Raw genomic sequence first — 15,134 nt, 5'->3', positions numbered from 1 at the left:
AAAGGCAACAGTAACTCAAATAATCACTCGTTATGACCAGAGTATGCAGAATACCATCTCTGAACGCTCGATTTCAGTTGCGAAAGTAAGATGGTGGGGTCAGAATTTTGCGTAAACAACATGAAAGCATAGATCCATCCTGCCTTGCACCATCAACCATGCCACGTTAAAAGTCACTTAAATCCGCTTTCTTCCCCATTCTGATGCTCGGTTTTAACTTCAGCATGTTGTCTTGACCACGTCTACATGCCTAAATGCATTGAGTTGCGGACCTGTGATTGGAAGATTAGCTTTTTGTTTTTCATAAGGTGTACCTAATAAAGTGGCCGGTGAGGGTATATTGATGGATAAGTAAAAAGACATTTCAGACAAAGAATGCCAAACAAGGTTGTAGGTTACACATCATAGTATACACATTCAAAAGTAGTTTCATTAATTAAGTTCTAAACTTCAAATGTCCTTCATTGATGGTTCAAACCGTAAGCATCAGAATGAAAACTTTCTAACAATTCTTCACTAAAAGTATCTCTTACGATCTCAGACTGTCTTTTTTTCAAATGCAAATCTTCTCTTTGCAACTTTTATCACTGCTCTGTATCACAATAAATCTCATAATGCTTACAGTTACTTACTGTATTACAATTACACATATCGTTTGCCGATAAGAGTCCGATTAGAAAGGCTGAGATTACAACAAGGACAGTCATTTGCAAGTCTTTATAGTGGAAAATTTTATTGTTGCCTCTCTGTGGCTTCCCGTCACACAGGTTGGAGGTTTCTAACACCTCATTAATAGATCAAGTTCACTCAATTTATGTAGTGTGTCATGGACTATGGCTTTTTGTGCCTGTTCCCTGAAATACAATGCAACAGCACCTCTGTTGTCTCCCCACATCACCATGTTCTAGTCCCTCAGGGCATTCCACGCTATGCACAAGCATGCCGATGGTGCGCCTTCACAGACCCCACCATACACAGCCTTTAGAAAAACATCAAGCCGCAAGGGACGATAAGCACTGTCATACAGCTGTCCAAAGTCTTTCCCCTCTGGACATTTTTTTGTCATGTGTGCATACTTATTTCCCTCATTTCAACCCTGCATTTCTCAGTTTTCCCCTCCGGGAACTGAAGGGGACACGTTTCACAGCTGCAATTTAATCATCTGCCTTATGGAACCAGGCGTACTGTAAGGGCAAAATGACTTAACATAAACTACATGTACAGGGAGTACATTTGGCAAGATGTTTCCATTATTGATTCGATTCCATTCTACATGCATAAAGGTCAATTTGTGCTATATGTTTACACCGTGAACTGCAGCAAAGTACGCCTGAAGTTATCATGTTGCCCTGGAATAGAAGTTTTGCCTTGTAGTTTATTGTACCATTGTATGACATGCAACCACTTACTGCGAGAGCTTTAGATAGCCGAGTGCGGAAATCATTGAGAACGATGGTGACAATGTCCTGGTGAGGGATGTACACGTAGCCTGCTTTGAGGTACACTTTCCTTGTTCGCACCAGATCCAGCGCATCTTGAAATGGAACCTTTAGAATAGAACAAGAAGTGGAAGATTACTTTTTTCTTCAAATCATGAATGCATTTAAAAGATATAGATGTTAATATTCCGTTCGCAGACAGTGTCAGAGAGAGTTAAGGCCAACCGTTTGCCCTTGGTCATTTTGGCTGCCCTTAAATGTGATCCAAGAATTTACATTTCTTCTATTGACTTGCAGTAAAGTGAGTGTGTGTTGATTTACATTCACTCAGCGACTACTACGCCCATAAAAAGTCAATTTAAAGTCAAGCTACAGGCCGTGACATTTTCCCCTTTTTCTATCCCTTTAGGGAGCAGGAAAAAAGCTCAACTTAAATCCATTGAACTGTAAAAGGCAATGACAATGGTGATCTGACAATCAGTCAATTCTATTTTTTTTGGCTCTCCATTCCTGCTGATTTAAGCGACTTGTCCACTATGTGAACATTTGATGACCCAACTAAATTATGTCAAGCATTTCTTTAGAAGTAGCGCTTTGCTGCGCTTAGATGCAAAGTCAGAAAGATGGCATTTGAGAGAATGCAGAACTAAGCAGACAAATCAGTGTTTTATTTTTAGGCGGCTCACAGCCCTGCTTGAATGGCAATCTAGTATTGCACTAGGGCTCAAACAATCCCTTAAGTACCTCCAATAACTTTTAAGACATTCACCATGACACTGAAGTTCCCTGCTCTCCACATACATTCAAATAAATGTTGAAAAAGTATTTCAATAGTTCTTTAAGTAGTAATATGTTATTGTTTGTAGAAACGGTTAATTATCCTTAACAGCAGTGAGTTATTAAAAAATTAACGGTCCGTAGAATGCTATGATTGACTAAACAAAAATGTTTATGTGCTGTGTAAAAAAAAGAATGTCATCACAAGAATCTCAGCCTTCCAAAGATATGTGGCATGAGTATCCACACAGCAAACTTTTTATTAAACAGCATGACGGGCGTTAACCGATTACTCAATTAATTGACAGAATAGTCTATAGATAGCTGCAACCCTATTAAACACTGGACAAAAAGTTCAATCCAATCCAGATCTATGGATTTACAACAATTTACAGCATCATTTATTTTCTTCTGTATATCCTTTTCACAATAAAGATCATGTGTGAAGAATTGTATGATCTTAATTGCTGCATGTAGCAGTGGACGTTAATGAATTAAGGATGCCTCTTAATGGGACCAAAACTAGGAAGACAGGGTTAATTGATTACTAAGCTGATTCCCTTTAAGGGAAGCTACAGCAATTTAGCCCTGCACAATAGAGACACATTTATAAAGAAAAGAACATTTAAGCACAAGATGCATATATAGTATAAGATAAGTCCTGGTGGTGTGCCCCTTAACAAGAAAATCCACACTTTTTTTCTAACATTCAGAATACGACACATTAAGTAATTGGTACTTTGTCTAGATGGCTTGCAAACTACATACACTATGTGGGAACTGGGGATACAAATTGTTGAATATCTTACATTAAAATATCTGTTTTGTAGAGGAATAAGCACTAAGCATTCTTAAATGGTCTCAGTGGAGAGTGAGACAGAGAACACCCACATTTTATCAACTCACCAAAGGACCAATTAATGGGAGAAAGAAAAGAGAGCTCTGTCCTCGCACAAACATTTATTTGGCATGAGGCAATGATATTCTACACCAGGCCTCACTGTTTTATTTTCATGATTATTCTTCATATAATGTGTTTTATGTAGCTTTTCTTTAAATTAGTTTTCTATATTTTATTATTATTTCTCATAATTTTTTTTCCTATCATTACATTTTATTATAAAAGTGTTACTTGTTATAATTCAGGTATACTAGTTTTTTTTTAATTATTGTCTGTTTTATCTTATCTCAATGTTATGTTATACATACTGTTCTCTTTCGATATTATTGTATCGTCTGTGATGCTTTGGCAACACTGTTTGCAATAATAGTCATGCCAAAGACAGAGACAGAGAGACAGAGACAGAGACAGAGAGAGAGAGAGACACTCACTTTGTAGAAGTCCTGTTCCTCCACAGTGATTGCACTGACGGCGTAACTGGAGTTGACAAGTTTATCCAACAGAGTCTTCTTCTCCTCGTCACCAATCTGAAAGGTTATTGAAGGAGATGATACATTTCAAGTGCAGAGCAGCAAAGGCAGAACTCTGTCGTGATTAATACACCGTATAGTAGGTTGAGACTCTCGGAGGCCGAACATTGTTGGTCAAGTGAATGCAACGTTTGGGTCCTTGCTTGACACTTTATGTGTTGATGCTCATATGGTTATTCCATATTTCCTTTAAATATTCTAAAGGTGATTGTACAGAAATAATTAAAAGATACAAAAAGAAACTACTGATACACAGAAATAATGTACATTTAAGATCTTTGACAGATTATTTGTTCACAAATAAGAAAAAAAGTCAACGTTGAAACTTTGGAATCTCCATTCAAGGAAACATGAACATTTCATGGGTCCTGTAACAGTGATCCAACAGCGCCATCTAGTGAACAAACTATTTAACACAAGTTTTGCTACTGGAGAAATCGATTGATTTGTGGTCTTACTTTCCTCTTTTTTTATACAATCATTAGTTTCTTTCTACTAGTTTTTGTCTTTTGAGTATTTATCAAAATTATATTACAAAATAGGCTTAAAAAATAAATTAGAGACGTTACCGTGTCATATTGCAGATTATTCCTGTGGAGAAAGTCAGACTTCTGTTTTGAAGTCAAGTCATTGAAGCGGTAGCGGAAAAGATCAACTTCCTGTTGTATAAACCACCGTCTCAGGTCCTCCCTTTAAGATGCCGTTGGAAATGAGCATTAATACAATTTTAGTTGTATACAAGTTTTTAACTTCTGTTTTATTCAACTAAAGGTATTCCATAGAAACTACAGACTTACGTTTGGCAGTAGGCAAGTCTGAGAATGAAGTGGGAGATGTGGTCCTTTCTCCGTTTGTCAAATTCACTCGCTCCACTCTGAGGTTTTCTGTCATCCTAAATGGGTTAAAGGATGTACAGTAAGTTTAAAGACATATCCGTTTTCTTTACTTCTTCAAAGCCTTTGTTGTCTTGCTGGGTATAACTTTAGAAGTGAGCTATGATACTAAATGATCGCCTTTTAAAAAAGGAAGTTTTGTGACTGTTAACAGAAGAAAAGAGTGCTACGTGTTCTGTCATGTTTTCAATAGCTGTGTCCCATCGTTAGTTTATTTAGCATTAAGTAACTGAGCTTTATTTGGCAAGTAAGTAGCCAGATTTATGAACAATTTGTCGGTCTCTAAGATTGCTTCTTCAGTGTTTTGATACAGCAATTCAGCCCCTATCCAGTAGGTGCTGTCATCATGCATATTATTTCTTCTTTGCTATAGTCATTGTTGACTATGAAATAATTTGATGTGCAGTCATGCTACTGAATGAAATTTTTCCCAAACCCTGCATGCTTACTGTAAAAGCCATCACCTGGTAAATTATTTAATTTTTTAAAGAAAAAGGAAATAAGACGTTTACTCACAATCACAACCTCCGGTCTGTAAGGAAAGCTCAGGTTTTTAGATTCAGACTCCAGTTTCCTTGTGTACTGCTCTGACTGTTTCACATAGCTCACGCCCAAGTTCTCAATGGTCTTCAACACTGCAGTGGCATCAAAAGAAAACATTGTTACTATTACATGTTTTAAAAAAAATCAAAATAGAGAAAACACAGGCTGAATACCCATTCTTTCTGTTATTGAGTATGGTAGAAAAAACATGTAGGATGTCCCAATCCTTGTGGTCAGATTTAGCATGATTAAGAATGTCTACTACATCCGGATGAGATTTTCAGTGTTGAAATCTGCATGCTATTTGGGCGACTATGACCCAAAATCCAGTGCGCACCGGAAGTTACTTCACATCGACAGAGCTCCGTATGAAAACAACCGGGAATGCGACAGATATAAAAAGGGGCAAGAGGCACTATGTTATGATAAAATAAATAATTAAAAGTATATCCCAATGGTATGCCTACTGCATGCTAACTAGATTATTCTTATGGTCAGATCAGATGTAGTATGTAGAATAAAGTATATGATTTGGAACGCAGGACAGTTTATTTTCCAGCTAATTTGATTTGAACTTACATTTCAGCCTGTCTACAGCGAATACCTCAAACTCAGAGAGAGAGACGTTTTCCAGAGGAGGCTGCCCATAGAACTGCAGAGCATGTCCGTACAGCTCCGTCTGAGGGTTGCTAATGAACTTTCTTCTTCTGTTAGTAAACTGCATGGTTGCTGTTAGGGAAAGAAAAACAAAGAGATTTTCAATAAATGCATCAGCTCATAATATGCCACTAGAGGTAATGGCTGGCAGATTTAATAGTAGCGATGTACAGACAAGTGCCAGCTTCAATACAAGTTCATGGAATTTAAATATGTTGCACAACTCTTCTCCAATGTAACCATGCTTTGTTTATGAGTGGTCTTCCCTTTACCATATTGCTGACATTAGGGAAATACAACTTGTTATACTACAGAAGCATTGTTTGACGAAAAAGGAGCCAACACCTACAATTAGCATTGTACCCTAATTTACCTTATTGATCTTAAAAGTCAAAAGATGCTGCAAGGAACTTCTTGTGTCTCCTATGTAAAGCGCTTTGAGTGCGAGAAAAGCGCTATATACATTTTATGTATTATTATTATTATTATTATTATTAATAACCAAAACTTTACAAAAAAAACGACATCACTGACTGAGAATTAGGGACAAAAAACAGGATTTCTTTGGTCCAGTGAAAAAGCTGGTGGATCTCCTGAATGTCATACTGATATGAGTGACCTTTAACCCATTGATGACTATGGCAATCTAGGATGCATGTCCTTAATGCCTGAGGGTTTTCTGAAAAAATAGTACGAATTGTCAAGTCTACCAAAACCTTAATATCTAAGCCTGTGTAGCACATAGAAACATGAAATAAAATACATTTAAAAGTTAAGGTTCACAGGTTTTATCTAAACATGCTCCCTTAGCGCTTACACACCAACAAATGTTTCTAAAAATCGTCAAAATTAGATGGGGGAGAAAAAAAAGAATAAATAATATAAAATATTTAGTGTGATTTTCGTCAGTAGCCTATAGTGGACCTTGATTCTGCGCACCAAACGCCACTAACTGTTCTGTAATACACTATCGGTGACACAGCCGGCTTATTTTTTTTTACTATTTTGTTTTATTTTTTTGATTGATGCGATTTTCGGCAAACCACACAACTTTTGGGTGGTCACGTGGTCTTAAAAAATCAACAAAACCCACCTCATGTGTATTTGAACCAATGACAGTGCATTCTATGCTGCACACGCCATGACAATTAGATAAAGTAACAATGCTGCACGATGCAGCATCAGGCAGGAGAGGCAATGTGGCATCGCGCAGCAGCCGTCATCAATGGGTTAATGCGATAGATATTCATAAATTATTTCAAAAGATGTCTACTTTTGAAAAGAAATGCCAGAAAACAAAAAGATTTAAAAAAAAAATCTTACACAAGAAATATTATGCAGAGGGTATTATAATCAAGTTTTTCAGTACAGTACCTTTTGCACTAAACTCAGTCGTTAAGGTATACTATGAAGTTGATTCCAGCAAGGATGCAGAAAAAACTGGCAAGGCAACTGTGAACCCAATACTATGACAGGTGACCTGATATTGATGTAAAGTGTCCAGCAGCAACGATAAAAATAAGTGATGTGACTCTTTCGACAAAATCATCTTTACCCCCGAAAGAGACTTTTTACAGAAACCGTTTAGCTGAAGTTTACAAAGTTGTATCCTCAGCTATGCAGTGTTCAACAAGACAACAACACATATCCCGGTTGGAAGGTGCTAGCTTACGTACAGTAAACTCGCTAAAGTTGGTAAACTGGGTCGACGGAGACAACCTCATCAACTTATCACGCGGCATACAGGTAGTGTAAGAACATTTAAATTGTATATAGTGGTGACAATACCGAATAGGTGATGGCGTTGTTCCCTCTCAGCTCAATCCCGCCAAACACAGAGGGCTGGCCTGTTTAACAGACGCGGGTAAACCCAAACGATGACGCTTTGGGCCAACTGCGGAAGAGACGCGCTGTCGTAATGTGTGGAGCACTCGTTTAGTTGTTTCGCCCGTCCCGCCATGTCTCACCCCTTTAGGACATGGTTTAGGATGACCTAAGTTCATTTTTAAGATAATAAAAGTTAAATCCCACTATTGTAAGCTAAATACAAATAAATCGTGCAGACGAGCCGAGGAAATGTTAGATTCCAAATAAGCCACGTTTTATTCATATAATTTAAAGATTGTTTTCGTCGTGTAGCCTACAGGAACTGCATCTGTCAGTAACTGAAAACAAACTCAGCTGGAACACGTAGGTCGACTGAAATGCAGATTTTGTATTCATTTTTCTTAGAATAGTATAAAATAAATAGTACATAATAGGCCTACCAGGTTTTTGCTATTAATATTCATTAAATGGAAATTTAGGAACTTGTTATTTAATCTTGGTCTTGTTATTGCACGTGAAGCTAAATAATAAACAATCATTTACAGTAGCCTATATTCACAACACTCAAACAGCTCTGCAGCAGGGCTCTGGGCAAGCACTGCAAATGTCAAAGCAACGCAGTGGACTGTACCAAAGTTAAAGTAGACCTACAATTTTTTATTATGCTAAAATAAGAAGTAAAATAAACTTTTAAATTACAAACCAGTCAAAGGAAGTGTGGCAACTGGCAAGGATATAATAAATCGGATTGAGATATGATAGTTTTGCGTTTTGTATATTTCATCCCCACTCCATACCAGTTGGTGGCGCGCCGTTGCGGTAACGAGCTACTTTGTTAAAAAATCGAGAAGAAGAAGCAGAAGTAGCAGAACTGTAGAACAAGACGTTCCTTTTATTTGTCATGCATTCGGCAAAAGACTCTGCTGCCTAGCAACAAACATTAGCGAGCTAGCCAGTTGCCTGGTTGGCTTCGCTCGTGAGCAACGTAGTTACCTGGGACCGGCTGGGACATAGGCTCACGGGTAGATAGCAATGCATTTTCATCCGGTAAATGTTACAGATATTACTCAAGAGTCGACGTTAATGAAACCTGTCCTGCTGTTTTGAAGCACAGAAACTCAAACTATCTCTGGTCTGTGCAGTCACTAGCTACACATACCACCGACGGGCGGAGCAGACGGTTCTCTTCTCTGGGAAAAAGTGGCTAACCTTAGCTAGGTAACCTCCGGAGTCTCCAACGTCCCCCTTCGCCTCAGAGAAGAGCAGAGGGAGGCTGTGGATATGTGATGGTGGGTGAGCTGCTGGCTGGTTAGCTCATCTAATGTTGGTTGACACCGGATGAGTAAAAACGGAATTTTGAAGGTAAGAAATTACTCCCTACATGGGTTTTGCTAGATTTCCATACTGTCTCACCATTGCGTGTCCTAAAGTCTGCTGTGGCAGCTGCTTGGCACCTGGAGACCTTCCTCTCAGCTGTTCAACAGGTCATTATTCGGCCATGGCTAGATATTCTGATTCGATTGAATGTAAAGTTGTACAAATATAAAAAAAAAAAAACTACCTACACCGGCAGCAAACCTTTACAAAAAGCAGCACTGTTTGTTACGTCTCGTTGCATTGTTAATAATTGTAATCTCTCCGTGCCTTAATTATTGGCTTTAACGGTGCCTCGCCTTGATATGAGGCATGGACCTATAAAGAGATATGAGGTCTGGCTAATGTAACGGTGATATTTTCCGTCTGACTTATTGACCAGGAAGGGAGGTGTATTTTATTCTAAATACTAAACAAAGTACATTTATAGAGTTGAAAATGATATAACAATAGTAGGATTACCTTTTTACCATGTTGTGAAAAATATATCAGAATCTCTCTTTATAACATGTGTTGGGGTTCTGATCTCAGTATAACAGAGGTAGAGAAATACCATGCTAACCCGGTAGACCCACAAAACGTATAGGATAGTTACCTGGTAATGCATGGGGAAGTTCATGTTTAAATGTGCCACTAGTGTGTATCATACTGGTGTTGATGGGAATGGGGGCGCGGTAGGAAATAACTCTTAAAAATACAAATATTATTATTATTAATGCCGGGGGCTTTTTTTTGACCATGAGAAATATTTTTCGAGGGCAATTGGGATCATTTCCAGGGCGATGTTATCAAATGTTGGGAAATACTTTGTTTCATCTATCAGAGTACAGCCAGAGTTCTCCAAATCAATTTGAATAGTTTTGAATACCATGTTAAATTTGAAATGTAATGCTAACTGCACTAACATATACGTTTATATAAGGATGATATAATGGAGGATCAGTATTGATTCTATAGTTGTGTTGTTTGGATTGAACAATTGGCTACAATTTGTCTTGCATACAAAACTGAGGGTATAAAGTGAGGAATAAGAAAGGGGGAGGGAGTCCAAATGTCACTGTCCAGAATGATAATATGTGGGGTTAGTGTATACAATATGTTCCCTTCAGGCCTTCACTGTACTCAAGTCATTGAAACAGGTGCCTTTTTAAAAGTTTCATTGCAGGCAATTTCCAATCCCACTCTGGCTACAGTTAAAATATCCCAAAAATAATTCCCTATTTAACAGGGCCGAGGGCATTACATTTCATGGTCAATTTCAGATTTTTCAGGGGCATTTAACCCAGAGCCCCCACTAATTTCTGCACCTGGAATAGGGGGTTGATTCATTATCATGTATTCTTAGATTGTACCACTCTTTGAATAAAATATATAAAACATGATTACACTGTTAGACCATGAATGATTATTAATTGTAAATTGCCCATCCTTATTTTTAAGTGTTAATAGAATACAATTCGAAATACTTTCCTTAGTCCTTGTGTGTTTGTAGATATGCAAAGAATAGTTGTCAACTCTTTCTCCTCCAATTGTGAATTATGTTGTACTGTATGTGAGGTCCACAGGTGGTGACATGAAGCCGTCGGCCTGTGGACCCAGTTCTGTTGACCCTTAGAAAGATTTAACAACACATAGAAATGATTACATTGAGAGATTAGAGAGCTGATTATTGAAGAGGATGATTATAGTCTCAAGAATACATTTTGCAACAAACAAAATTAAAACACATAAGAGTATAAAAATAAAGAGCAGCCTATGAAGACATGTTTTGCAATTAACAATTGCAGCGTTATGCAGCTCAAATACTGTATAGTTGATGAATAATATTTTCTACATATTGTGACTCAAATCAAGACACCTTGGTCACACAGTGGGTTGTCAGTGTCCACTTGGAACAGCTTTCCCACAATATGTTGTTTAGCATTGCACTCAGCAGCAGCAACACGCACATTACTGTGGAAGGCCCAGTTGCTATGTGGAGTCTGCTGCTCTCAAATGCTAATGGAAGAATAAACACATAGCACAGTCACTCTAAACAAGTTCCTTGTAAAATTTACAACAGTGAGTTATTGTTAGCACACACATAAAAAGTTTAAAGGGCAATTCCAGTCATTGTATATTCAAAGCCTCTTATAGGAGTGCACTCCCTAACCAATTTAATTAATTTGGGAATCTGTTGGGCTCAAAGTAACTTCATTTCTAATTGTAAATACTAAAAAAAAAAGAAATGGCGACTTGGGATTTTTGACTGTTGGCAAACCAGAAAAGACAATTTTTTTTTTTGCCTCTGGTCATTTTTAACGTTGTCTATATTTTTTGCATGAAAAGATTAACTTTAAAATAAGATTAATCAATCATTTAAAAAAGACACTTTACGGCCTTAATTTAACCAGATTGGGATGTGTTCAATCACAAGAGAATATTTTAGTATCACTCACATTGCGGTTTCTGCTGGATGTGTGTTAGAGTATATAAACATGTGTCATTCAATAATAATGTTTTGCTGATCCTGACACTTTCAGGACGTATATGTGTCCGTGTCCCACCACTGAAACTAGCCAGGCAGAGTGGAACTGAAAGGAGCAGCCTGACGTCGCCACCATGTTGGAGGAGGACATGGAAGTGGCCATCAAGGTGGTCGTGGTCGGCAACGGAGCTGTCGGCAAGTCCAGCATGATCCAGCGTTACTGCAAGGGCGTCTTCACCAAGGACTACAAAAAGACCATCGGCGTGGACTTCCTGGAAAGGCAGATTCTGTAAGAAACTTGTTTACCATAAATTCCCCGCTGTGGCTGTTTGGTTTTCTCAGCTTATTGCAAATTTAACAACTTCACCAATCAATCCTATCCTATAAGGTGCTTATTCAGTGCATATTGGATTGTTAGCTCAGTGACATTTAAGTAATGACCAGAGGAACCTCTTATTTAGTCTTCAAAACACAGTAAAATACCAAATTATACTATTTTAAGAATTTGTCAAAAACACATTTACACACCATGTTTACAAAGTTATTTCACCAGACACAAGTTTTACAAGTGTAGGTTTGTCGAATAAAAATTAATGTAATAATTAAAAAAAAATTATATACCGTAATCATTCCTCATTACCTGCTTAATATTTTAGTGTAAATGACGAAGAGGTCCGACTCATGCTGTGGGACACTGCTGGACAAGAGGAGTTTGACGCTATCACCAAGGCCTACTACCGTGGTAAGACCCCCACCATTGGTCACTGACTCTGACGTTTTTTTTTAACTGTCATTGACTTTATGATTAACTGGCCAAGACACATGCGGAAGCTCTAGTGTCAGAATAGATGGAAAAGTTTGAAACCATGATGTGTTGCTGTGCTGTCCTGCATTCCAGGCGCCCAGGCATGTGTGCTAGTCTTCTCCACCACAGACAGGGAGTCGTTTCAGGCTATCGACAGCTGGAGGGAGAAGGTGGAGGCCGAGGTCGGAGATATTCCCACAGTTCTAGTGCAGAACAAAATTGACCTCTTGGAAGACACAGTAATAAAAAAGTGAGTCACGGTTTCTTTTATGCAGAAATCCCACTGGGCCAGTTAAGCAATCGAATGTCTAGTACACATCTTCTAATGACTGTGAATTAATTAAAGCAGTATATCTTACCACAATTTTTAAGACATCTCGTATTTTTTTTCCATTCATTGCAGCGAAGAAGCAGAAGCTCTGGCTAAAAGACTGAAGCTCAGATTTTATCGAGCCTCAGTAAAAGAGGACCTGAATGTCAACGAGGGTGGGTACCTGTAAACATGTGAAACGGTCTCATTGTGGAGGTTCCCGTTGTAACATTTCTCTCCTTTTTGTAGTTTTTAAATACTTAGCAGAGAAGTATCTCCAGAGACTGAAACAGCAAACGGCAGAGGAGACAGAGGTGGTCCATTCAACAAGCAATAAAATAGGTTAGCAGCAATCTATCCGTGCATCAAATGTATGTAACATTTGAAGTTTTTTTTAAATTCTTTATTAAGGGGACATTACTCATTAAATTGTGTTTTCTTTTTTTCCAAAGGTGTTTTTAATACCACGAGTAGTATTGTCTGCAACCAGAGCTCCAGCAACGGCAGAGAAGTCATCACTCTGCGACCTAATAAACAGAGGACCAAGAAGAGTAAAAATCCCTTTGGAAGCTGCAGCCTACTCTAGATAGAAACCGTTTCATTTTAGTGACTGGCTTTTATTTCTGATACTAGGTCATTGATATTTTCTGTGGAGGTAGCCACATTTAGAGACCAAAGCCCATACAGCCTGAAAAACTCTCCTCTATAATTAAATAACCAGATGTTTATTGTTATTCCTAAATTGATTCCCCACATTGATGGCTTAAATTTCCTTCGATTCAGCCTTGGATCTCCATCACTGATGTGCGCACAAAACGTCAACGTTTTTACACTCTTTGGCCCTTCTTGTGGTTGCCTTAATTAACAGTTGTATGATGTATGAATTTGAGGATACCCAAATCCTGTTTGACTGCAATTTGTTTGCATGTATTGTAGAATATACAAAGATTATTTTGTACCATATTTTTCTAATGGGAAGAATATGGTTAAAAATAATTTGTTTATCAAGAAAAAAACACATCGAATGCAGAGGTAATTCTCTCTGTGCTGAAGTATTTTTGTACAAATTGCAACAGTGTTGTTGAGCGATAGATTCCTAAACGTTTTGACATAGTGCCAAATTTCCTCTTCTCTGAGCTGTAGTAAAATATGAATACTGCAGTGATGTGGCTGTAACATGTAATTAGTAGAATGTGCTTCTATGTATAACCAAATATCAATAACTATGTTACAAAGCAGTCCTCTATATGTCCATGTACACTCCACTTACTTCCAGATTAGTCAACCAAACTCTAAAACGTAATATGAGGGGAATTAATGATGCTCTTTGAGTCGTAGTACCTCGAGTCACAATCAGTTATAAACCTATGTTTTTGATTGCAGTTGTTTACATAAAACATATTTTAACTGTGCGTTTCTTTAACTTTGGTACAGGTCTGGCTAACCCATTGGTTAGACACACAGTTAATCGGTTTTCGTACCTATGTGTTTAGATGTGACTATATTGCTAACATTTCAAACACTAAACTTATGTACGATTGTTTTGGTTTGGCTTCTGTAGTATCCAATCAATTTCTATTTTGTGAATATCACTGCCCTTTTCCTGATGGGGAAAACAAGGAAGTAGAAAAAACTAAAAGCTCCCAGCCCAGTGGTGTCTGTACCGGTGGGACTGAGTGTTGAGCAGAATGTAAGCGCTTGCTTTCGGACCATCAGAACCAGATATTTTACGGACGTGTGCCTGAATATGCCAGAATATTCCTCTCACTACAAGAAATTATTTTCCAAAACTCCTGAAAGACAACTCTTTACCAAGCACAAATAAATATGTGGTGGTGTTGGAAATTCTTATGTTAAATCTTCTGTCGGTAACTATATGAAAATGTCCTTATTACAAGTTTCAATCCAAAGTATTTTACATTTAAAATTAGAATACATTGGACAAATATTCTCCGCATGCAAGTTTTTGTCTTAAAAGTATTTTTTTTTGTTTTTTTTTATAATTTATCTCGGATCTCTGTTAGAATGAAGTTTGTTCTCAAGGAGTTCAGATGGGATCGTCAGTTGGTGCTTAAAATGGGTTCCATTAAAACCAACAGTACTTTTTTTTTTAAATTGAGTCACAGTGCTGTTTTGAAAAAAAGAAAAGTGTGGCACAACTTTAATGCATGCAAGCCTTTTTTTTCACATCAGTGAATGTCCAACCATGGTTGCAATGCCACAATGCCTTGTCTATGTTTACTCTCTTCCCCATTTCCTTTCAGTAAGCATTTTTTAATCCCTTCTCTCACTGTCTGCCTGCACAGTAAATCTGTAAATACTTATTTCTCAATGTAACATTGTGTTTACTTTTGCTTTTATGACTGAATGGATTTAGTGCACTTTATCATTAAAACGGCATATAATCTCAAAGAACCGTAAATTAAAACTAACCATACTTATGTGCTGTCACTCAGGTGTTGTAATAATCATTGTGTCTTACCTTTAACGTTTACTTTTTCACTCATACGATTTCATAAACCAGCTCAAACATTTAGACAAACCAACATATGCTTTAGGATCTGACTAAAACAACACTCTTTGTTGGATTTATGTTTTAACAGTGTGTGGG

At 37.7% G+C, this 15,134-nt stretch overlaps 2 protein-coding genes across 3 annotated transcripts in view; one reads left to right on the top strand and one right to left on the bottom strand.

Annotated features, from left to right (window-relative positions):
- The window catches only part of prim2 (DNA primase subunit 2), a 26,000-nt gene extending 17,139 nt beyond the window's left edge, over positions 1-8,861 (bottom strand). Inside the window, exons 1-7 of one of the 2 annotated variants that reach the window (XM_080037360.1) lie at positions 8,777-8,861; positions 5,663-5,812; positions 5,057-5,175; positions 4,445-4,539; positions 4,217-4,337; positions 3,549-3,644; positions 1,410-1,547 (exon numbers count right to left, since the gene is read on the bottom strand). In XM_080037360.1, coding sequence (XP_079893486.1) covers positions 1,410-1,547; positions 3,549-3,644; positions 4,217-4,337; positions 4,445-4,539; positions 5,057-5,175; positions 5,663-5,807 — 714 coding nt within the window. In that variant the 5' untranslated portion in view covers positions 5,808-5,812; positions 8,777-8,861. Of the gene's footprint in view, positions 1-1,409; positions 1,548-3,548; positions 3,645-4,216; positions 4,338-4,444; positions 4,540-5,056; positions 5,176-5,662; positions 5,813-7,528; positions 7,609-8,776 lie in introns of those variants that run through there. The other variant, XM_080037359.1, reaches the window with a different exon arrangement.
- Positions 8,802-15,134, top strand: rab23 (RAB23, member RAS oncogene family). The gene is made up of 7 exons (XM_080037361.1): positions 8,802-8,929; positions 11,464-11,697; positions 12,065-12,150; positions 12,307-12,463; positions 12,617-12,699; positions 12,773-12,865; positions 12,976-15,134. The coding sequence occupies exons 2-7, from the start codon at positions 11,543-11,545 to the stop codon at positions 13,107-13,109; spliced, it is 708 nt and encodes a 235-aa protein (XP_079893487.1). The 5' UTR covers positions 8,802-8,929; positions 11,464-11,542; the 3' UTR covers positions 13,110-15,134.

This window comes from Ammodytes marinus (genome assembly GCF_949987685.1).
Source record: "Ammodytes marinus genome assembly, chromosome: 11".
Lineage (NCBI taxonomy): Eukaryota > Metazoa > Chordata > Actinopteri > Uranoscopiformes > Ammodytidae > Ammodytes > Ammodytes marinus.
The sequence above is the reverse complement of the archived record's forward strand: the minus strand, read 5'-3'. Positions and strand labels throughout refer to the sequence as shown.

Coding starts and splice junctions, on each gene's coding strand:
- rab23 (XM_080037361.1), top strand. CDS start 11,543: ATGTTGGAGGAGGACATGGAAGTGGCCATCAAGGTGGTCGTGGTCGGC. Junction 12,151..12,306: donor CACCAAGGCCTACTACCGTG/GTAAGACCCCCA, acceptor CCTGCATTCCAG/GCGCCCAGGCATGTGTGCTA. Junction 12,700..12,772: donor GGACCTGAATGTCAACGAGG/GTGGGTACCTGT, acceptor TCCTTTTTGTAG/TTTTTAAATACTTAGCAGAG.